Source organism: Zonotrichia albicollis, chromosome 21 (genome assembly GCF_047830755.1).
Source record: "Zonotrichia albicollis isolate bZonAlb1 chromosome 21, bZonAlb1.hap1, whole genome shotgun sequence".
Classification (NCBI taxonomy): domain Eukaryota; kingdom Metazoa; phylum Chordata; class Aves; order Passeriformes; family Passerellidae; genus Zonotrichia; species Zonotrichia albicollis.
In genome coordinates, this window is record NC_133839.1 from 8,258,720 (window position 1) to 8,282,983 (window position 24,264).

A 24,264-nucleotide genomic window follows, 5' to 3' on the forward strand; every position below is an offset into this window, starting at 1 on the left:
ATTTGTTCCCACTCTTCCAGGCAGGGCCAGAGGGGACAATTGCAGCCCTGACTCTGTTCCTGCCCTGCCCCGTTTGGCACCGGTGCCTCTGCACATCTGCTCAGTGCCACCCGCAGCCAGGCTTAGGGAACCTCTGCCTCTTGGCTCAGGGTGGATTTCTGCATTGCTCAGCTGTCCCACAGGGGGCTGCTGGCCCAGGAGCTCAGTGCTGCAGAGACACCAGGCTGGGTCTCGTCCCCAGCCATGCAGGAGCCTCTCAGGAGCAGCTTTCCCTCTGCTCCCCTCCATGGAGCGGCTCCAGCACGGTACCACCACTCCAGTCATGTTTCTGCACACCCCGGAGCGGTGGGGTCACTGCTGTCCTGTGCTGGGCTCCACAGGGATGCTGCCACCACCGTGGCCAGTCCTGCCTTGGCACTGCCACGTCCCAAAGGCAGAATCAGCACAGATTCAACTGGTTTCTACTCCAGCCAAAGGGTTTGTAACTCCCCATCTGCTGGCTGAGTCAGCTGCTCCAGCTCTGTAGTGCTGCCAGTCAGGAGGTTTGGGGAGCCCTGCCTGAGGAGAGGATCACTGTCAGGGTCTCAGGGACAGCCAGGACATGTTTTGGGCTGACACAACTCAATCCAAACCCCTGACAGGCACCTGCTGAATTGTTCCCCTGACACAGAGCACAAAGCAGCCAAATGCTTTTCCCACAGCAGCCAAGGTAGAGCTCTTGATGCAGCAGACAGACACAGGAGCCCTGCTCAGAGCCTGGCGTGGGTGCAGGGGTGCCCATCACCCAGCTGTGCCCCCTCCACGCTGGGCAACATCTGCACCTCCATTTGAGAAGCACAGCAGAGCCTTCAATCCCTCCCCTTTCCCACCCCCGGGCTCTGCATCCTGCCCTCCCCCATTCAAACTATCAGGGCCTCTCTTACAGAATAAATTATTAATAGCGGCGTAGCGAGCCTCTCTGCAAAGGCTGCATGTATTGAGCTTACAAGGCGCACAAGCTTTTAGAGAGCAGGACACTTTTCCTACTTCCTAAGCAATTTCTTAGTCCTGAATCAATAATGCACTCGCAGCCCTGCACACAGGTCGCTGCTGCTGTGCTCCTGCTGCTAGGGGCTGTGGACACAAATACATCTCTGTGGCAAGATGCAAGGCCTTCATAATCTGGCAGGGAAGGGATGGGGTGGAATCCAAGCAGCTTAATTTGTAAACAAGCTTCAGGGAAGTGCCCTGGGAAGAGCAAAGCTTGCAAGTCCCCGGTACAGAAAGTCTGAGTTTGGAGACAAGCTAAAAAGCAGTCAATGGGATTAATCTGCTGATTTTTGAACGTGTGCCCGTGGCTGCCAGCTGAGGGGTTCATCTGATCCCAGGCTCTAGGTCACTCCACAGTGCCCAAGGGGGAGGCTGAGGGGTGCAGCCTGGCAGGGAGGTGGGGGTGGAGGTGAGCCCAGGGCGGCAGCAGGGATGGGGTTAGAGCAGCTCACCGGGGGATTAGCACTTCACAAAGAAAGAGCTGCTCAAAAACGATTCCATGGGAGGCCGGGCCGCTGCGGGTGATGTGTGTGTGTACACCCAGCACAGATGAGATTATCTGCTTAGGAGTGGAATTTTCCGGGCAGGGTTAACCCTTGTGCTGCCCCCAAACCAGCTGCAGATGCCTCTCAGGACAGGGTGCAGGGCAGGGCATCCAGCAGCAGCAGCAGAGCTGCCCCCAAGCCATCCCTGGGCTTTGGAAATGGAGGTGCTGCTTCCAGGGGCCCTTCTTGGAGAGGTCACCCCTGGGCTGGGCTGGGTTCAGGCTGGAGGCTGAAATTCCTCCTGTAACCAGATTTTCTGTTTCTGGCTCAGCCAGAGTGGGCGTCAGGGGATTTGTGTCGGTACAGGAGCTGCGGTGCCAGGGTGGACAGGTGACTTGGGTCAGCCCTTGTGTGGGACAAGCTGCATCTCCCTCTGGATCTTCCCTTTGTGGAGAGGATGCTTCCTGCCTGGATGTCCAAGTTGTGTCATTTACAGTGCAAAGACCAGTTCAGACCCTTTTCATGAGGTGCTACCAGAGCACAGGGAGAGTTTCAGACACAGCGTGGGATGAGAGCAGAGATTTCCTTGAGCCTCACATCAAGGCTGGGTGAGGGAGCCACTACTTTGCTCTGCTGCAGGTGCCTGGGGGCGTTCAGTCATCAGAAAGGTGAAACCCACAATGCCTTGTGAAGCCCAGAAATCCCTCCCTGCCTCAATTTTCCCATCTGGAGACAGGACACTGCCCTGCCACCAGCCCACCCTGTCTGGCACGGCAATGTCTCCCCAGGGCTGGTGGAGAGAAGGGCACAGTGCTGAGCCTGGATGAAATACGAACGAGATGCTTCTGGAATTCAGAGCAGGCTGGAGGGGGAAGGGGAAGAGCAGCCACGAGTAGGGCTTGAATCTCTTCTCTGGCGGAGAGACGGGCCCAAGGGAGCCCGAGAGCCTTGAGCGAGCGGCGCTGCTCGGTGAATGAGTGTCTGCTTCAGGCCAAAGGGAAGAGGCAGAACAGCAAAATGTCTCGCTGAGTGCGTCCTGGTGTCTCACCCAGAGCCAGCAGGGCTGGTTCTGCTGACTCACGCTCTCCCAAAGCCCCACCAGGCAAAGCCTGTCCTAACGCCCCGGCCAGGGTGACCTTGTGCTCGGACAGCCTCGGATCCGGCAGGAAGGGGAAGGAAGCGGAGCAGCAATCAATCCCCCAAACCACGTTCGGGGAGGAGATGGAGGGTGTGACATTCGGCTGAGCCAGAATTAGCAGCAGATCTGTGGAGGGACCCCATTTCCACCCTATTAATAATTCATCCCAGCTCTGCCTTTACCTGCTCATAAACAGCAAACAGCTTGTTAGCGAGGACGGTTTTCTCCCCTTTTGCTGTCTCTGCCTTAATAAGAGCCCCTTGCAGATGGCTGGGGGAGGGAGGGGGCAGGGGAAGGACACATGGGTGAGCAAAACACCCCACCAGCCCTCCCTGAGCTTCAAATCCTATCCCATCCCATCCCATCCCCTCCAGAGGGGAAGCTGCAACATAACCCCTCACCAACGCCCAGGTGCCTTGCCAGAACCTTCCAACCCACGTGGGCCACCTCAAAATTCCCCTTTGGAGGGGCACTGGGGAGAGGAGAGTGAAGCCTGGAGGATGGGCTTTGCTGGAGCATTCCCAGGTGGTTCTTAGGCTGCAGCTGCTCAGGCAGCCCATGGGAAAACTGCCTCGTCTACCTTATGAGACAGCTCCTGTCTTATCTAAAATAGAAAGCTTAACCAAAAAGGTATTTTAAAAACAACAAAAAAAGCAGAAAACATAGCATCTCGAAGAAAGACTCCCCAGAGTCTCCACAGTCCAATGCTGTGGCCCCATTAGGGACCTCTCCCTGCACACTGACAGGCATGCCAAAGCTGTTCCTGAAAGGTTCTCCAGGTCCAAGTCACAGCATCCCAAAGCTGTTCCTGAGATGTTCTCCAGGTTCCAGTCACAGCTGTGCACTGGGAAAAGCCCACAGCCCATTTGGGGGACAGGGGAATCAGTGCTAAAAGAGTGGACCTGGCCAGGCAGATCCCATTTCCCTCAGAGGAGGACACAGACCTTCACCTGGGCTCACAGGGAAGGGGATTTGTGGGGTTCTTTGGCATAAGAAGAGCCTTGTGTTTCTCCTGATCCCTCTCCAGGCTCCCAGCCCTCTCTGCAGTGAGTTATGCCACTTGCCAGCTGTTGGAAATAATCTCTGTAAATTAATTACGGTTGTTTCACCCCTCTGATCCCTCCCAGCCCATGAATAGAGTGAAAATTAATTGTCAGAGAGTATTTCCAGCTCTCTTAGAGTCCCACCCTGGCCACTGGCAGGTTACGGTTTATGCCCTAAAGCATGAGATTTAATTACTCACAAATGTTATTTTTGATCATAAAATCACCTTGTCTTGTCATAAATCCAGATAGAGCACTTGAACCCTCAGATCAGGAGCAGCAAGAGTGAAAACACCCTGAGATGTCATTAGGATGAGCCTGTGTTTTCTCCTGGGCAAATGCAATTCTGTTTGGGAAGCAGCATCACGTCCTGCAGTGATTATTGGAAGAAAAGCCAAGGAAGTCTCCCAAAACACACATCACTCAGGGTGGCCCGTGTCAGAAATTTGTGTTGCAGAAAATAGGTTGAGCTCTGTGTCACTGGGGAGGTTAAGGGTGGTTGGCACTGGAGCTGGCTCAGGCACCTTCTCTGCTTAGGGGGTGATTTCCCTGTGCTGACCCACACCAGAGCACGGGAATGGAGATCCCTGTGGAGCCCTGGCAGTGAGGAAAGCCAGGGCAGGGCATGGAAGGGAAGTAAAGCCCCACAGCTCAATCTCAGCATGAGCTGGGGACACTCAGCCGAGTGTAAATCAGGAAAGGAAATGTTGGAAAGGTCATCTCAGCTCCACCCCAGAGCCTGTGGAGCCAGCGCATCCAACGTGGTGCTGGGCAGGGGAAGGGAGAGGGGAAAATAAAATTTTGGGAGGAATTTGTTCCAGAACATCCACAGGACAGGCAGGGATGGAATGGGCTGGCCGTGGACCCCTCTGCAGCTTGGGGACCCCCATGTCCCATGGCCACCAGCCCTGCCTGTGACAGACAGGGGACAGGAGGCTGCAGGACACCTGCAGTGACACTGCTCCACAGCGAGGACATTAGCAGGGCAGGAGGGATCAGGTGCACATGGAGATTTTGCTGATCCCTTTGTTTTTTGCAGGATTTGGAGGAAATTTGATACCAGTTTCAGGACTCAGTTGCAGCACGAGGAAACGCGGGGACTTTGTGAACCTCATCTGCTGCCCTTTGAGCAGAAATTCAAAGGCAGCATTGTAGGTGTCCTGAGGGAAGCAGAAGGGCCTTGAGTGTCCTGAAGGAAGCAGAAGGGCCTTGGGTGTCCTGAGGGAAGGAGAAAGGCCTTGGGTGTCCTGAGGGAAGCAGAAGGGCCTTGGGTGTTCTGAGGGAAGCAGAAGGGCCTTGGGTGTCCTGAGGGGAGCAGAAAGGCCTTGGGTATCCCAAGTTAAGCAGAAAGGCCTTGGGTGTCCTGAGGGAAGCAGAAGGGCCTTGGGTGTCCCAAGTTAAGCAGAAAGACCTTGGGATGCTCCTGAGGGAAGCAGAAGGGCCTTGGGTGTTCTGAGGGAAGCAGAAGGGCCTTCAGTGTCCCGAGGGAAGCAGAAGGGCCTTGGGAGTCCCAAGGGAAGCAGAAGAACCTTGGGATGCTCCTGAGATCTCCTTAAACATCGCAGCTGGATGGGGTGGGGGCTACAGAGGGAATTGTCCCCTTCTGGGTGGAGGTGGATGTTCAGACCAAGGTTTCCTTGGTCCCAGGAAGGAGGGAAGGAGGTTCCTGTGCTGTCACCTGCTTTTCGTGGCTCTGCAGACTCTTTGGGGTTCTATCAAACAGCCCCCAGTCCCAACCAGTGCCAGATCTTGCAGGAGAGCCTGGAGACACTCAAGGTCTGAGAGGTCTCTGGTTGGGTTTGAGAGCCAGTTCTTAGAGGGAAAAAAACCACTCCAGAAGAAAGTACCCAAGAGAAACCCACACAGCAGCACTGATCTTTGTGCTGAATAAATGCTTTTAACTTTTTCCGCTTTAATAAAAATCTTCCTACAATGCACCAAGGATTTCCAATCCCCCTACCCCAATTAAAAAAATTCAAAATTTTGTTTTCCAAAACTCATCCAAGTTGATGAGACCTTGTCATTACTCTTATTAGGAGTCTGTAATTAAAAACAAGTAGTCCCAGGGTGCTCTAGGTTTTGGCAGAGGCCTTGGCTTAAACACAATTCCATCAAGAAGAAATCCCCAAAAGCAAAGGAAGTCCAGGACAGTTCTCAAGACACCATTAAACAAATCACACCAGGTATGAGCTGTGCTTGAGCATCCTTGGCTGAGCAGAACAAACTCTCACATCATCTACTCATTTTTCCTTGCTCAAATCTTGTTGGGTTTTTTCCCCTTTAATATTACTATTATTAATATTATTATTATTTTTGTTCACTGTGCAGCTAGTGGTTGCAATTGCTTTCCAGCTTCCCTTTGGCGTGGAGATCTAAAAGCTGCAGTCTTATTTCTGTGCAGCTTTCACCATTCACAACAGATGTCTAGTTTGTTTAAAATATTCAACAGCCTAATGATTAATCAAGAAATTGCACCTACAAAAATATATCATTTTCTGCTGTGAGCCTTAAAAATTGTATTATCTTTTAGGGAAAAAAAAAGGAAAAAAAAGGAACTTTTGCTCTCATTAAGAGCCCTAAAAACCATCTGGACTTTGTAAACTGAGGCCTTTTGTTGTGGCTGGTTTTCCCCATTCCCCCCTTCTCAGCAAGGTGGGGAGCAGCTTCTCTGCAGCATCCTGGATTCCTGTCATCCTGCTTTGTCAGACCAATATCTTGTTTCTTAAGAAATCCTCCTCAAGGAGCTAGTCTCTGCTGTCACCTTCAGAAAATCCCTTTTGCAGCATTTCTGCCCAGAGCTGACTCCAGGCACCAACAGGAGGGAAAACCCAAGGGCTGGGTCAGCAGGCACCAGGGCTGGGACACAATTCCAGCTCCAGGACTGAGCTCATGGGACCCTCTGAGTGCACCTGGAGCAGGACGAACCCCAGTGTGCCCCCAGGCTGGGGATGAAGCACTGAGAGCAGCCCTACAAGGAGGATTCTGGGTCTGGAAAGGGTCTACAGGAAAGATGGGGAGGGCTCTTTATTATGAATTGTAGTGTTAGGACAAGGGAGAATGGCTTTAAACTAAAAGAGAGCAGATTCAGATTAGCTGCAGGGAAGAAAACTTTTGTAAAGAGTGGGATAAAATAGTGGCATGGTAAAACCACAAAGGTGATGGATGTCTCATCTGTGGAAACATCCAAGGTCAGGCTGGAGGGGGCTTTGAGCAGCCTGACCTAGCAGATGTCCTTGCCCATGGCAGGGGGTTGGACCAGATGACCTTTAAAGGTCCCTTCCATCCCAAACCACTCTATGATTTGGCTCACAGAGGGACAACCTCACCATGATGCCATTTTTTAGGACACTGTGTCCTCAACAAGGCTCTCACTGTTTGTCCCCTGGAGATTTGCCCTTTTGGACTGAGCTGGGGCTAAGCAAGGCTGCAAAAACCCCAAAAGGTGCCCAACCAGAAGAGCTGGAGAGGCTGAAATCTGCAATGTTTAGTTGCTGTGAGGACACTCACGACTGATTTAATAGCGTGAGACTCAAAGTGAACTGGTTTATTTTAAGCTCACTGAGACCAAGTTTGCCTGGCTAATGCATCCTGACTTTTAGATTGAAGACTTAAATATCTCAAGACTTTGGACAGATTCTTTGGAGGACACAGAGCTTGGAGGAGGAAACCAGATTCAAAAATAATACCTGGAATTGTTTCAATAGTGCTATATCTGATCTTACCAGGACCAGGGGAGCAGCCAAAATGTGGCCATCTGTTTCCGCTCCCCCCTGCCCTCCTGGCTGACTCCAAACCACCCCCCAAGCAGAAAAGGCATCAAGCATCCCACAGAGGAAGGACAACTCAATAAACCTAACCCCAAAAAGGAACACTTCATTTTAGCAGAGGAAGCTGTAGTGGTGTGACTCACTCGGTGGCTTTTGAGGCTCTCCCCCACCTTGTCACTTGCAGGTTATTTTTGTGTTTGCTCTGTTACAACCATGCACCTCTTGAGCCATTTGCCTCCCCAGAACATCAGGGTGGTTCAGGAGATCTTTGGGGGTGCTGCCTCCCAGGTTGGGATACACAGGAGCCAGCGGGGATTGTGCACCTCCATTCCCTGGGATGAGCATATGGCAGCGTTTTCACTCCTCTGCTCCCTGCTCCTGACCTGCCAGGACCCTCCCAGGGCCAACTCTGTTCCTCCAGACAGGACATGGGGAGGGGCATCATGCTTGATCAGACTCAGCTGCTCCCCTCACTGCTCCAGGGAAATCTGTCCCACCTCCCATCCTGGCCAGCCTTTTGTCTGGGTAATGTTCCCTTGGTGTGGTTTCATCACAGAGCCCTTTGTTTAATTTGGCCACTCCAAAAAAGCTTTGGGAGACAGGAGCATCATCCACAGCCCTGGAGGTGGCCACTGTGGGCACAGCTCAAGGGGCAAATATCCAGTGAGATTCATCTCACAGCAGCTCAAGGGGCAAAATACTCAAGGGGCAAATACCCAGTGAGATTCATCTCACAGCAGCTCTAGTGGCAAATACTCAGTGAGATGAATCTCACCAGCTTAAGGGGCAAATCCTCACTGAGATTCATGTCATACCAGCTCAAGGGGGAAATCCTCAGTGAGATTCACCTCACAGCAGCTCAAGGGGCAAATCCTCGGTGAGATTCATCTCCCACCAGCTCAAAGGAAAAATACTCTGTGAGATTCATCTCCCACCAGCTCTAGGGGCAAAATCTCAGTGAGAATCATCTCACAGCAGCTCAAGGGGCAAACACTCAGTGAGGTTCATCTCACAGCAGCTCAAGGGGCAAACACTCAGTGAGGTTCATCTCACACCAGCTCGAGGGCTGTGCCTGCTGCACACAAGGACAGGAAGGCTCATGGCAAGAGTTCCCTTGCCAGGACAGCTCTGAGACACAAACTCTGCTCAGACAGAGCGGCAGGGCAGGTTTGTCAGGGAGTTTTCTGCTGCCATCCCAAGCCAATCCTCCACCTCCTGCACCCTCCTTCAGACAAGTGGCAGAAATGGACCTCTGGGATGGTCTTTTCAGGGCTGTCACATTAAGCCATCTGTATGGCCACATTGACAGGAGGACCATACTGCAACACAATATGTTGCCTCAGCACAGGAAACACACTCAGAGCCCCCAGCACTTCAGCTGAGGGGGATTTTTGTGCCTTTTCCCTCAGCCACCGCTGTAAAGCTGAGCTGAGAGGCAGCTCCATCCCCCAGCAGGAAGCTGTGTCTCATTAGCAGAGGTAAACAATTCCTCTGAACGTGACGAGTCAGGAGAGCATATTAAATATGTCAATATCTCAGGGTTTTTTAATCCCTACTCCAGAACAGCTTGCTGTGGCAGGAGAGAGCCCCCCAGCGTGGCTCAGAGCCCCAGCACAGCCCAGCTGGCATCTCCCCCTCTTTGAGGGGGTTGTGGGGTGCCCTCACTTCTTAACCTCACCCACCCAAGCCAGCCTGAGCACTCCATTGATTTCAATTGTTCAGTTATCACAGCTGCAAACAAACAAACAAAATAAACAAATAAATACATAAATAAGTAAATAATCCAGCTATTTTATTTTAAAACATCAACCCAAGCACCCTTTTGTGAGTAACCTCCCTGCTGCAGGGTGGGCACTCAGCAGCTCCAGTCCCAGCCCTTCCTTCCAGCACACACAGAGGTGACAAAAGCCACACATGGCCCAGGCTGAGGCTGTGACAGGAGGAACAAACCCCAGCACAGCTTTTGCAGCTTCACTGCCACGCAGGGGTGTGTCAGAGCGAGACTGGGCTGAAAACACTTTGAGTTTTGACCTGTTTTCTCATGTGCTGCTTTTCCTGGCAGCCTCGTGCACACCACACAGACACAACGTGTGCTGTGTTTACAGGAGTCCCCTGTGTCCCCAGGGCTGCCTCCCCTGCACAGGAGCCTGGCTCTCACCTACACATCAGCCACTCACTGCTCTGTTTTCCCCCCGTGCTGACAGAGCAGCCTCCTGCCTTATTTACACTGTGCTGCTCATATGATGCTGTAGACACAGAATTGTTTGTGTCCTCAGGAGTTTCTCAGGGCTCCTGGGTGCTGTGGCCTCCAGTGACTTGGCAAACAGTGCACATCTCTGAGCTCTGAGGAGGCACCAAAGGCCCATTTTACACACATGGAGTAGAGAAGCTCTAAGTCATTTCCAAGACTTTTGGTTGCCTGGCAGGAGGTGGCAAAGCCCAGATTTTCCAGAGCACGTTGTGTTACTCAGAGGTTTCCACGTTCAAAGCACAGCCCCACTTTGAGAGCATCTTCTTGTACCAGGTGCCCAGGGCACCCTAAAAGCACTCACAGCACTCAGACTCCAACAATTCCCTGGGTCAAAGCCAGCTTGGACACAGGAGCAGCCTCTTCCCACACCTGCAGCAGCCAGACACACCCAGCCTGCTCAGATCCAGCCTGCAGTCACTTTTTGGAGCCTCCAGGTACCAATATCAGCTCCCCACACCCTGGCACTGCAGGAAATCCGCAGGGCCAGGCAGGAACACGCTGATCCCACACACAGCACAGAACATCCACAAACCAAAGCACAGCACCCAGCTCGGCCTTACCTTGAAAGCTGCTGTGCTCAGGAGAGCCAGACCTCACCTCCAGCAGGCTCCTCACCTCCAGCCAGCAGCTCTGAGCAGCCCCAGCTGCTTTATCATCTCCTCCTCCTCCTCTGCCAGGTGCCTCTGCCTTCCTGAGCAGGGTCCCAGAGCAGCAGAGCCCGCTGTCATACCAATCCCTCCCCAATCCTTTGGATTTTGATTCTGAGAGGGAGGCAAAGTGACAGCAAAGAGATGCTTCATATGCAAAAACACGGATTTGCAGCGTGTTGCAGAGTTTTTTGTCATCTGTACCCAGCAGAACACAGCCCTACACAATCCCCAAGGCAGGGGTGAGCCATGTGCTCACTCCTGGGGGCAGAGGCTGCAGGGCAGTGGTGCTGGGCTTGGACAAACATATGGGTGAGCAATAAATGCATTGGCACAGCTTCCCACCCCCAAAACTTCATCATGACCTTGACACTGTGTCCTAGTGCAGCTCAGCGTGTGGGCATGTGGAGGCTAAAGAGATCTTTTGTCCCTGCAAAACACACCAGCCTGGCTGTGTGGGCAAAATGGGATGTCTGGATGCTCTCTCCCACTGGCAGTGGACATTGTCACCTGGGTGGGATGAGCCATCCTTCCCACCCCATTCCCTCTGAGCAGGAGCACAAATCTCTGCTCTCTCTGCTCAGTTCTGTCCCAACTTGGAGCTGGAGAAACTGGGTTTCCCTCCTCTAGCTGTGCTCAGAGGCACTGAGGGGATGGTGTCAGCATCAGGAGCCATGAGAGGCAGGGTGTGCCTGGGGGATTGCAGCCATTCAGCTCCTCCAAGGCTGCAGGATGAACACATCTTTCTGTAGGCTTGTAAATCAGCCAAGCTTAACCCAGGTTTCTCAGAGACCATCTCAGGGAAGGAGCTTTCTATGAAAATTGCCCCGTGCCAAATTGAAAAGCCCTTTCCCAAAGGGCCTTTCAGAGGAAACAGCTCAGCCGTTCTTAGAGCTGAGGCAAAGCCACATCTTTCTGCCTTAAATTCTCTCTCAGAACCAGCATCCTCCAGAGCCCTGGCACCCTCCAGCCCAGCCCAGCAGTTAAGGCTTGCCCCAAGCAGCCCAACCAGAGCCGGTGTGCCCACACTGCCCACGCCATGCCAGGCTTTGCTGTCCTTTCAGGTGACCTGTTGTGGTGTCATGTCATGGTTTGCCCCAGATACCCTGGGTTTCTCCCTGAAGATTCCTTGCCTAGGTGTGTCAATCATCCCTCTTTTCCACACCCTGACCCTTACTGAGCGCTGTCGGTCAGTCCTGGCATTCCAGAAGGGCATGAGTGATTGGCAGAGTTCAAAGGATGCCCTCCACCCGTGGGGGGCATTTGGCCATCCAGGTGTCCTTTGTCCCTTAAGACTTCTTCTCCCATACCTGGTTGGTGGCTCCCTACCCCTTCCCTCCCCTCTCCTCCGGGTAAAAGGGCAAGTAAACCACATGGTTTGTGACTTCTGTTGGAGCTGTTCTGGATTCAGAAGACTGTGGGCCAGAATAAAGCTCTGGATCCAAACCCTCCATCAGAATTTACTCCTTTCCTTCACCATCACCTTAAAGCTTCTCCAGCAGAGGGAAACCCAAGGAGCAGACCCTGTCGTGGGGGAAAGCTCCATCCCAGCACCGCCAGAGCTCTGCAGGCCTGGACTTGTCTCCATGTGCCCAGCTGCAGCACCCAGCCAGCCAAAAGTGTCACTGGGGTGAAACATCACTTATCACCAGCCACAAGTGTCTGTGGGGTGAAACACCACACATCCAGCCAGCCACAAGTGTCTGTGGGGTGAGGTGAAACACCACACATCCAGCCAGTCAAAAGTGTCTCTGGGGTGAAACACCACACATCCAGCTAGCCAAGGGTGTCTCTGCAGTGAAAACACCACAGTACTGCAATTTGGTCAAGCAGCAAGGGCCAGACAAGCTCAGGCACGTTCCATATACAATATTGGTAATTATTCCAATAATGACCATTGTTGTAATTCCAGGAGAACCCGTACCTGTGCAGCGACGAGTGCGACGCCTCCAACCCCGACCTGGCTCACCCGCCCAAGCTGATGTTCGACAGCGAGGACGAGGGCCTGGCCACCTACTGGCAGAGCGTGACCTGGCGCCGGTACCCGGAGCCGCTGCTGGCCAACATCACCCTGTCCTGGAACAAGAGCATCGAGCTCACCGACGACATCGTCATCACCTTCGAGTACGGGCGCCCCACCATCATGATGCTGGAGAAGTCTCTGGACAACGGGAGGACTTGGCACCCGTACCAGTATTATGCAGACGACTGCATGGAGGCCTTCAGCATGCCAGCAAGGAGGGTCCGGGACCTCTCCACCACCAGTGCCAACAGGGTCCTCTGCACCGAGGAGTATTCCCGCTGGGCGGGCTCCAAGAAGGAGAAGACCGTCCGCTTTGAGGTGCGGGATCGCTTCGCCATCTTCGCCGGCCCCGACCTCAAGAACATGGACAACCTGTACACGCGGCTGGAGAGCGCCAAAGGGCTCAAGGACTTCTTCACCGTCACCGACCTGCGCATGAGGCTGCTGAGGCCCGCCCTAGGGGGCACCTACGTGCAGAGGGAGAACCTGTACAAGTATTTCTACGCCGTCTCCAACATCGAAGTCACCGGCAGGTAACGGCTGCTGGGTTTCTTTGGGCGTGGATCCTTGCTGGAAAACCGAGCAATCAGCATTTCTGCAACTGAGAGAGAACTATTTCTCCCTCTAACACCCCTTCCCCCCAGGCAGGGCAGCAGATGTGTCCTTGCAGGGAACAGCAGGGGCACCTCCAAGGCTGTGTCCTCCTGCAGCTGTCCTCCTGAAGCTCCCTGGGATGTGGCTTGGATGGATTCTCAGGGTCTGAGCTCCCTCCAATCCCCTGTCCCAGCTGTGCAAACACAGCCAGTCTTTGCCCAGATGTCTCAGGGGTGATGTTGGTGGATATGGGGTGTGGAATGAGGCTCACCCCACTGAACTCCAGCTCCCTGCCAGTACAAGCAGGGTGGGTGACCCCAGTCAGTTCTGCACACCCTGAGCAGCCCCAGCCCTGGCAGATGAAGTTTGGGGTAAGGGTAAAGCCCCTGACACATCTGGGGCAGAGGAAGCAGGAGGGGGTTTGTTTCTCCTGGGCTTTGTTTTTCATTTCTCTATACGATGCCATATGTTACATTATGACATCAACCGAAAAAGCAAAGTAAGGTGGAAAAGTGCCGAGATGGCTGATTTCCCATCCAGCTTGTGAGAGACTTACAGGAGAGAGGGGAAAATCTCCCCATCACCCACCCCATGCTAACAAGCATCACCACAGCGACAGAGGAGCCGTTTGTATCAGTTCCAAACAGTTTGCTTCTGAGACTTGCAAGTAGAAATGTTTGCAGGTGCCACCGAGGCTGGCTTTGAACAGGCTCCAAGGGGAAGGAAGCTGCAGGGAGGGATGGGAGAGCCCTTTCCACCCGCCAGGGCAGGCAGGAGGCAGCAGTGAGGGTCTTTGTCACGGCGTGGTGCCTGTCTGGGATGAGCAGCTGTGGCTCTCAGCTGGGCTGGCGGCATTTTGGGGTGCCCACCATGGGGATTGCGCAGGGAGAGCCCTGGGGGGCTCAGGCATGTGGGCACAGGGGTGGGAGGGCACCTCCACATGTGTCTGGTCAATTAGGACTCAAGTTTCATGTCAGTATTTGTGCAATGAGCTTTGGCTTCCAAGAACAGCACAGATAACCAAGGACTTGCTACTGCTCCCACAGCAGCCTGGGGATGCTTGAAGCTTCAAAGGGTTAAAATACCCTTGATGTCCCATGAACGCCTTCCTCCTCTGAGCCATATACCTTTCCTCCTGTCTTGGGCAGGATTTGTTGGCTCAGTACTTTGGCCTTGAGGCCGCGCTGGTGGGATTCTCCCCAAACCAGCACTTTGCTCTCAGTTGTCCTCCTCCCCTCTCCCCAGCCCCCCGTCAGCTTTTTAATACCAAATTCAATACCAAATTCAATACCATTTAATAGCCACAGGGCTTGTTTCAAGACAGAAAATCCTTAAAAATTCCGTGCAAAGAGGCAGCTAGGGAAGGGGAAGAATAACCCCCTGAAACACACCCAGGGCTGGAGCAGCCGCAACCTCTACAAAATTCCACATCCACCCCGAGGGCAGCTGGGGGCGGGCACGGCCGGGCTGCCGGCGCCCCGTGCAAGCTGCAATGCTGCTTTTCAGCCGTGGCCAAGGCGAGCCGGGCCGGGGTTTGTGGGCCGGTGCCCGGCGGGCGCTCCCGGCGCTGGCGCGGTGCCGCCGTGGCCGCCTGCCCGCGGCTGCTGCAGCGGCTCCGGCTCCGCTCCTGGCTCCGCTCCCCAAAACCCGCCCGGCCGCAGCCTCCCGGCACACCCCGAGCTAATCCTGCAGGGCCGCCGCGAGGAGAGGGCTTTTCCTTGGCTGGGAGCAGGGAAAACGCTGCAATCTGCTTTTGTCAGCCCGAACTCCCGAGTTCTGAGCTACAGTAAGATGCTGCTTGCAGTGCTTCAGCTTGCTGGGTTGGTTCCCAGGGGAGAGGGACACTCATCCTGGACAAGGAACAGGTCAGTCCTGTCCTCTGCTGACTTTTCCATCCCCCATGGGCATAGGTGAGCAGCTGAGGAGCTGTGGATAAGTGGTGTATAAGATGGAGAAGCTCTCTGTGAATTAACTCTGCTCCTGCGATTATTCCAGTCCCAGCAAGCAGGTTTTTGCACTGAAAAGCAATCTAATTCCAGCTGTAAGCAAAGCCAGTTACAGTGCAGGGACTAAAACCAAATTAAATCTAGTGTATGGCTCAACAAGGGATGGGTTATTGAGGGGAAGAGAGGAGAAATCAATGTGAGCCTGACAGGAGCGCTGTGCAGGGAAAGGGGGAGGCAGGGTGGGCAGGGATGGGGATGGACACACACTGCCTCTTCCAGGACATGGTGGAGGAACAGCAGGAAAGTGCATAGAAAAAACTGGGGTGGTGTTAGGGATGCACTACAGGGGGCATGGAAACAAGAGGGAAGATGATTGTGAAGAAATGAGGAGTCAAGGGCAAAATGCAGCCAGAAAATTCCACCTGGAGAGCAGAGTGAGCAGCCCCAGGGGCTGAAGGAGCTGTCCCTGGCCACAGTGTGGGGCACTGTGTTCCCTCTGTGTGTGGCATTGGGATTTTGGCAGTGCCCTCAGGATGATAAGGCACTTGGCAGCTCATTTCCAGCCGGAGTTCATGGTCAAGTGAAGAGAAAACACTTTGCCCTCAGAGCAGACCATGAACCCATGTGGTTTCTTGTGCTGCAGCCTTACCTGGTGGGTTCAGAGCTTTCTGTGATCCCCTCCTGGCCCCCATCCTTTACACTCCAGCTTCACACCAAGGAAAACCCCTCACCACCATCTCCCAGAGCTTTAGGGGAAAGCAAAAAGAGAGCAAAGGACATGGGGACAAGGGGAAAGAGTTTTCTGTCTTCTTTTGTCCTGTAGGCCAGAGGATCTGGTGAATCCTGGGGGTCACTGCTTCACTCCTGGCATTGGGACAGTGGGCTGCTCCCTCGGGGTCTCCTCTGCATCTCCTCAGCCAGGTCCATCTCTCTGTTCGTGGCTGACAGTTTATTTTTACTCTCTTTCTTCTCGGTATCTTTTTCTTTTCTTATTTTCCCCCCTCCCTTTCTTCTCCCATCCTGTCCCTATTGATCTGCAGAGTAACTGGAGATGCAGAAGAGTCAGGACAGGAATAGACACAAGCAAGCCCTTGCTCTGTGTGCTGTGTGTGTGCCAGGCAGGCTGGGCAAGGGAAGTGGAAGGACTTTTCCCCACAGATCTCTCTATTCACGGCTCAATTTTCTCCTCGGTGCAGCAGCGAGCTCAGGCACGGGTGAATGAGCTTTCCCTGGCTGCCAGGGCTGTGGTGAGAGCCACTGCTTGTGCTTCCATGGCACTCTGGGGTCTCTCTGGAGTAATTTCCTCCCCTTCAGAACGTCAGTCAGCGCCGTGCTCAGCAGGGCACGCTCCATCACGGAGACATTAATAAGCTGTAATTGAAGTTAATGTGCCATGGCCAGGACATGTGGATCCAGTTAGGAGAAATCAGATTGAGCAGAAGTGAATCAATTTTAGGCTGGTTATTAGGATTTCTCCCCTCTGTCCTGCCCTGCCCCAGTGCATGCACTGTCTGTCTGTCTGTCCATCCTGCTGGTGATGAGCAGTCCCTGGAGGAAGGCAGGAGGAAGAGGAGCTCCATGGAACAGAGCCTCTTCTCAGGCTGTGCTTAGGCCAAAGAGGCACCAGCAAGATGAGGTTATTAGTTTTGAAGTGGCATTTCCTTTCCTCCAATTGCTCTTCTTAGGCTTTCCTTACACCAAAAATTTTAAGGGAAAGACCTTTTGTGCTTGCCTGCTTCTTTCCCTGGTGTGTTCCCAGTGCAGTCTCGTGCATGGATGCTCTCCAGGAGGATTTTCTCTCCACATGACTTGGAGAGTTGGTGCTGGTGGAGCAGAACAGCTTTGGCCAGGCTGTTATCCTGGTGCCACAGCCAGGATCAGGCACTCCAGACCTGCAGGACCAAGGCCACCCCCAAAAGCACCTCCTGCAATGACAGGAGCTGGAAATGGTCAGTGGTACCCACGTGCAGGGGATGTATTTTTCTGTGTTTGTGGTGAGTTTTGAGATGTGGAGATGATTGATGCTGCATTGCTGCTAAAGATGAATGAATTCCTGGTCACAGTGCACTTCCCCTGTGGCTGTGGCTCAGTTCACACCAGGGGACCAGGGGTGCCAACACAAAGCACATCCTGGCTGCCCCTGAGCTGCTTTGCCCTGGCTGGACATTCCTTCTTCTGCTCTGTTGTGGGAGACCTTTCAGCTGATCTTGACTTCTCCAGCAAAGCTGTCTTTAAATTGGAGAAAAGTTTTGGTCTGTGGAAGGGTCTCTTGCTGAGGGTCTCAGATTTTGTGTGGTGGCTGGTGGTGGCAGCAAAGGGGAACAGGCAGGACCTGGGGTGAATGATCTGTGAGAGCAGAGGCTTCCCCAGCTGAGCTTGCTCAATCCCATTTTTGGGGCATCGCTCCCAGAATAGCCACAGGCTCATCCAAACAGCCCCCCAGAACAAGCCCAAACACCCCTGCAGCCCTCAGCCCACACTTGGCAGCTTTGGGATGACCACAAAACCAGGGCAAGCACTGCCTGTGCCCATCCCTGCTCCTTCCTGCAGCTCCTGGCAGACAGAACTTGGTCCCAGGAGGCAGCAGCAGCATCCTCGTGTCAAGGACAGCCAGGGCTGTGCCAGCAGTGTTCCTGGGCCCGTCCTCTCCTCCATGCTGGGCAGCCCCAGAGCTGGATGGCTGAGCTTCCCTGGCATTCCTCCAGGCTGGAATTAGCTTGAGTTCCAGCAAAACCTTGCTCTTGGTCATATAGTTATAAGTTAATGTGCAGCAACTGTTTGCTGGAGTCCTGCAAAGGTTTCAACTCCCACTGCAGCAAGGTGGGGAGGAAACTCTGAGTGGGAGGGAGAGAGGGAGAAACCCAGAGAGCTCCTCCCTCCCCCAGACACTGCTGACACTTTGTCAATAGCCAGAGACTGATGCCCAAGGTCCTATTACCTGCTCCTGGCTCTGCTTTGTGAAGGGTTTTATTCCCCCTCCGATTTTGTTGCCGAGCTGTGTCCGGCCCTGAGCGGATAATAGAATTTCATCGATAGACTGAGAAGGTGATGTATGTTAAAGCACTTAATATAAAGAGACTTCTACAGGAGCCCAAATTCAATTTGGCCAATGAACTCAATTGCAAGCATTATTGCATTCCAGGAGAAAAACCAAGAGCATTTATACACATTACTCTGCAAATATTTATGTTCACATATCCATGTGATGTCCTCTTCACCCTTCCTCCCTTCTGCTGGCTGACCCCCTAATGGGGAACTTTGGTTTTGTGTTTGCTTTTTAAGGCAGCTTTGAATATAAATAATGTTCCACCAGTCAGCAGGATCTTGACAGCTGGTGAGTGTCAACTTATTTAAAATAAATAGCCTCTCGGATGGGAACAGCCAGCCAGCGTGCTCTCCACTTTGGCATCTTTTAAATTGTCTCATCTTTGTAACCCAAACCTCAAATCATTTCGGAGGGCAGCAAGGAGGGTTTCTTCCTGCGGGGCGGACTCACCCATCCCTACCACACAACCAAAAGTAAAAACCCACAAGCAAAACAACCTGCTCACAACCCTCTGACCTAACTCGGGTTTTTTTTTCAATTCTTTGGCTCTGCCCAAAGAAGTGAAAGCCAAAAGCTCCTCACCCTGGTTCAAGCTGAAAAAACCAATATGTTAAAATAGCTTTTCCTGTCCTTCAGCCCTGGACCACAGGCTCAGGGAAGCTCCCAGCCCTGCTCCTGGGATGAGCCACCATTGCCATCTTCATCCCTTGAGCTCTGCTCCAGGACTGGCAACAGCAAACCCCTGCCAGAGCGATCTCCAGCAAGGCAAATCCTGATATAACTGCTCTCCACAAAGGGACTGTGCTTCTTCCATGGCCCAGCCATTAGAAGCTATTTTTAACTGCTTCCACACGCACAGATGGGCCAGAAACAATCCAAGCTCAGCACCCGTTATGCTTTGCCCAAAAGATTTGCTCCCTGCTTTTGCTGAGCTGCCAAAAGAGTTGAAAAGAGCAGGTAGAGGTGGGTAAGTGATGGCTGGGCGTGCTGCGAGCAGCGCTGGGGATGACAATAGAGAGATGGAGAAGAGTTATTCATGTTTCCCCGAGAGCCCAGATCAGTTGAAACATCCTTTTCCTTGGGGACAGCGAGAAAAGAGCTCCCTTCAAACACATCCTCCCGTGAGACTCATTAAAGGCTCATCAATTACAGTGAGAGCAAACAATTCAGGGGAAAGCAGCTCTGAGAAGCCTTCCTCCGGCCCGCAGTCATTAGCGGCTCTCCGAGCTGCCTCTCCCCAGCAGAAAGGGAGCAGGGGGGCAAAGCCAAGCCCAGGGCAGGGAAAAGCAGGGGTGTGATGGTTTGGAACCCAGCAGGATGGGACCTGCAGTCTCCAGAGCATCCCCGTGGCCTGCAGAGCATCCTGGTGGAGAGGAGCGTGCAGGGGTGGTGGTGACCTTCTGCAGCTCCATGTCTGGGGTTTTTGAGGAGCTCAGGGCAGTCAGTGCTGTCCCATGGGAGCTGGGCAAGAGGCACAAGGAGATGGAGCAACTCTCTAAGTCACTGCATCGGGTCCAAAGGGGTGCCAGCACCCCAATGCCATAGACACGTTTTCTAAAAAATCCTTTCCTTAGGATTTTTTCTCCTGAGAAGCGAAAAAGCCTCAAAAACAAAATGTAAACAATAGTTATCTGTTGCTATAAAATTCAACAGGTAAATCTTTGATTAACCCCTGTTAGTTGTTTCTAATTAATGACCAATCACAGTCAGCTGGCTCGGACTCTCTGTCCGAGCCACAAGTCTTTGTTATCATTCTTTCTTTTTCTATTCTTAGCTAGTCTTCTGTTGAAATCCTTTCTTCTATTTCTTTTAGTATAGTTTTAATATAATATATATCTTAAAATAATAAATCAAGCCTTCTAAAACACGAAGTCAGATCCTCATCTCTTCCCTCATCCTTGGACCCCTGTAAACACAGCCACACCCCAAAGCTGCCCCATCCCTGCAGGAAGGGAGAAGGATGAGGAGATGCTCTTTGCCTTTCTCTGCCTCACTTCCCTGCTCTGCGAGTGGGGTTGAGGACAGAAAAGGGGTTTTGAAACAAGTAAGGATCCTTGGAAGGAAAACAAAAGGCTGGGATGGCTTTTTAAAATTACTTCAAAAGTCATTATTAATGAAAGCTCAGGGAAAGGGGCTGTTTTCCCGCTCCCAGCACAGAGGGAGGTTTGCTGCAGGTTTGCTGCACTCACCCCCTTCCTGTGTGTGGGCATCTCCTTCCCTCACACGTGGGCTTGGCACCAGACACCTCTCCAGCAGCTCACTGCTGTGACCTCCAGCATGCTGACATGGAGAATTGCAGAAAAGTGTTCTTTATGGCTGAAAAAAAAAAAAAAAAAAAACAAAGAAGAAGAAAGGAAAAAAAAAAGGACACTTTCCTGTAAACTTTCCCTCTGTGTTGTTCCCTGGTGGAGGCATTGGCAGCATCAGAACCACACTGCACCACTCAGGAGAGCTGGATGACCTGCACTAAAATAAACTCACAAATACCCCTTTGTGCAAGCTGTAACATCCCGGGGCACACATTGCTCTGACCACTCCTGCTGGGAGCAGTGTGAGCCAGGTTTTGTTGCATGCCAAGTGCAGGGTGTGACCTCCTGCCAGCCTGGGCCAGGGTGGGTGTCACTGTGCCCAAGGGTGCTGTGGGTCCTGCTGGGGCTGCTCCCCACCAATGCTGACTGTCAGCACAGCCCTGACCCACGAGCCAGAGAGCAGAAACACTCCCAGCTCCCCAGATCTCCTCCAGAGCCAGAGAGACCATATTGCAAGCAGCACTTTGCTGGAGCAGCCCCGGGGCTGGAGCAGGGCCATGGCTCCCTTCTGCAGGACACAGAGCAGGTGTCTGCCCCGCTGCTGATTTTTAAGCCTCATTGCTAAGCAGCTCCTAACCTTTCCCTTCATCCTCTCCTTCCTGCCGTGGCTGGGCGCCGAGGAGGATGAGCAGGAGGAGCGGCTCCCACCCAGGGGACTGGGCTAATGCCATTCACTCCAGCCTCCACCAGCTGAGCCTTGGCTGGGGAAAGGCAGGCACAGACCATTGTCCTTGGGCTGTGGGCCCAGAGGAGGAGGCACAGGAGCCTGAGGAAGGGGTTGAAGCTGATCCACTGAGCCCAAGCTGCAGAATACACAAACCTCTGTCCAAAATGGGGCTGGCTGAGGGTTCTCGGCTGTTCACCATTAAATAATGCAGCCTGATTGATTGGGCTGAAAAGTGCTGTGCTGTGGGGTCAGCCTGCTGGGGTTACAGCTCCCTGCTTAGATTGATGATCCTCAAAGGTCGAATTCAGAAAGCAATTCCCTGGTAAAATTGATCCCTCAGAAAACAAAACTTTTGCACAGTGGCAAAGGGCCTAGCAGTGAGAAAAATCAGTGACCCAGGCACAGGCAGGCAAGGTGAACTCTGCCTCTGCTTCCTATTGACTCAATTTTCCTTGTTTACACCAATTAGGAAGTGAGGGTCTCCCCTGGGAAGGGCAGTGCTCTATCACAGCTGGCTGGGGGACATCCATGGGCTCCTTCCCTGTCCCATCCCGCTGGGCAGGAGGGAGCTGGGCTGGCCCAGGAGCTGGTGCTGGGCCCCCAGCCCTCCCCAGCAGCAAGGGCGCCATGTGTTTGGGGAGGAACAGATCCTTGTGACCCTCCTGTGTGTGCAGGAGCAGAGCCTTGTGACCCTCCTGCACCCTCCTTTGTGTGGAGGAGCACACCCTTGTGACCCTCCTGTGCCTCAGCAAGGCCAGGTCCTGCTGCAGGGAGGAGGATTTGTAGCTGGAGCCAAATGAATGGTGAATGGGTCTCACCCTCCTGCTCTGGGAGCCAGAAACACCCCAGAATGTTTGCTTGGCTCCTGCCAGGAGCAAGGATGTGCCACACGTGATTGAGGTTGGTGGAGGCTGCTTCAGGCCACCTTGGGGACCAGCTGGTGGCCACCCAGGGCTGATGTCCCTTCTGTGACTGGTCCGTGACAGGGTCAAACACTGGAGCCAAGCACCACCCTGCAGCTCATCCCAAACTGCAGGGAAAACCAGGGCTGTGACAGTCCCTTCCATCCTTGCACCCACTCCCCTGGGGCTCCTAAACCCCCCCTGGGATGCTGAGGCTGTGCCCTGGAGCTACCCCATCCCCTCACCCCATCAGAGCAGGAGGGAGGAGAGCTGCAGCTGCCAGAGCTGTTACCCCATTCAGGCAGGGCCCAGAGCAGCAGTGGGGAGGCTCTGACCTGCTTTAACCTGCTTTACCACACTATCCCTGCCTGCTTTGCTCTGTCTGCTGCTTCTGAAGCAAGAGAAGGAGGCCAGGCTGTGTGGACACTGAATAATTCAGAGGCAGCTCCGCAGCACCCCGGGGCTGGGCAGCGCCTGTGCCACAGCTCAGCCCAAACCCTTCCTCAGCAGAGCCAGAGGGGACCTGCAGCATGTGAAGTGCAGCATCCTCGTGGCTGGAGGCACCAGCCAAAGCCACCTCCTTGCCCTGTTTGTGTGCTGGTGGCTCAGTCCCAGAGCAGCAGGGCTGTTGGTGCTGTCAGCCGTGACGCTGCATCTCCACAAAGTGCAGCCTGCTGAGCCTGCCTCTGCTCCCCGAGCCATGTTTTCTCCTTCCCTCCCTTTTCCAGGCTGCAAAATTCCCTCCTCTGCTTGGTCAGACGCAGGGCAGGGTTGTAAGACGGCGAGAGATTGTTCATCCAGCTTATGCTGAGCCTCTGAGCGGGGTTTGCTAGAATTAAGGACAGGAAGGGGAGGGAGGGGAAGGAAAGAAATCATACATGAGGTCAGCTTATCCAGCCATGCGTGAGGAGAGCACGGCAGGGGCGGCCTCAGGGGGTCAGGCAGGTGCCTGGGGAGCTTCTGGGGGGCTCCAGGGGAGAGGGGAGAGGCACCAGGAGTGAGGGGAATGCACAGCATCAGCACCAGACTCCCAGCTCCAGCCTAATCCAGGCTGTTTATCCCAGTGCAGACAGAGCACAAGGAGCAGCAGGCCATGTTTCCTGTATCCATGTTTCCTATTTCATTCCCTCAGCTCTGCATCTCTTGAGCCCTGTAAAAGGAAGTGCTGCCCCATCAGACTTCTCCACCCCTGCACAGAAGGCACAGCATTACTGTTGTCTAATGCTTCTGCTTCTGAGAGTGTAAATTATTGCACGAAGCAGGGCAAACCGTCAGGCTGGGCTAGGGACGGGCTGTCTGGAATGAAATGAGATGTTTTGGTCCCCAAAGTCTCTGTCTGATGGCCTCAGCTCGGGCCCAGGAGTCACCAGAGCCACGTGTGAGTTATGGGCTCAGGCTCTGCGCTCTGCACAAGTCACCTCCGGAGCCTGAGCAACAGGAATTATTGTGCACAGAGATAATTATTCCCTGCATACTGCACTACAGCTCATTAAAAGTTTCTTAATGTTTGCAAATTGCTGAATAGCGTTTTTAGTTGTTGCCTTTTCTGATGAGGGGGGGACTAGCTGGTGGATGCTGGTGGTGGCTTGTTGTCTGTGTTATTTTGGTCACAGCAGGCTGGGGCTGTGCTGTGTGGAGAGTTTGTGCTGGGCAGCCTCACATCATGGGAGAAAATGTGCACAGAAAATGCTGCTGGCTCTGGCACAGTGCACAGGGGGCAAGGGCTGAGTGCCACCAGGGTTAGCCCAGCTCCTCCATCCAAAGCCAGAGATGCCTCCAAGTCAAAACCTCCATGTGAGGTCATTACCCAGATTTCTGTAACAGCCTGACACATGAGGGAATTCTTTCCTGGTGTCTCAGCTGCAGATGTTGACTTGCCATCAAACACTCTGTGCTCCTCAGCCAGATAGTGAGAGTGAAATGTCTCATCTTGGATGAGCAGCTGCAGATCTGCCCTGCGTGAGGAGGTGGACACTGAACCCCAGCACCAGATACCTGGGGAAAACTGCTGAGTTCAGTGAGAAAATCCTGCAGGAGCAGCAGGGAAGGGGTGCTCAGCCTGGCCTCAGCACATTTTCAGCCCTATGCTGGAGGCAAGCAGGAGCAACAGCAACACCTGACAGCTCTTCCCTGTCTTCTTCCTCCAGGTGTAAATGCAACCTCCACGCCAACCTGTGCACCTTCAAAGAGGGCAGCCTGCAGTGCGAGTGTGAGCACAACACCACGGGCCAGGACTGTGGCAAGTGCAAGAAGAACTTTCGCTCCAGGTCCTGGCGAGCAGGCTCCTACCTGCCTCTCCCCAACGGGTCCCCCAATGCATGTGAGTAACCTGCAGCCCTGTTCTGGGCTACAAAACACCCACAGAGGGGAGCAGGAACTCATTTTGTCCTTCTCCAGCTCGAATCAGGGCAGGATGC

At 53.5% G+C, this 24,264-nt stretch overlaps 1 protein-coding gene across 3 annotated transcripts in view; it reads left to right on the forward strand.

The window, feature by feature from the left end:
- Nucleotides 1-24,264, forward strand: part of NTNG2 (netrin G2) — a 53,822-nt gene that overhangs the window by 9,987 nt on the left and 19,571 nt on the right. For all 3 annotated transcript variants that reach the window (XM_005494133.4, XM_014272096.3, XM_074556619.1), the window contains exons 3-4: nt 12,273-12,916; nt 23,995-24,167. In XM_005494133.4, coding sequence (XP_005494190.2) covers nt 12,273-12,916; nt 23,995-24,167 — 817 coding nt within the window. The remainder of the gene's footprint in view (nt 1-12,272; nt 12,917-23,994; nt 24,168-24,264) is intronic.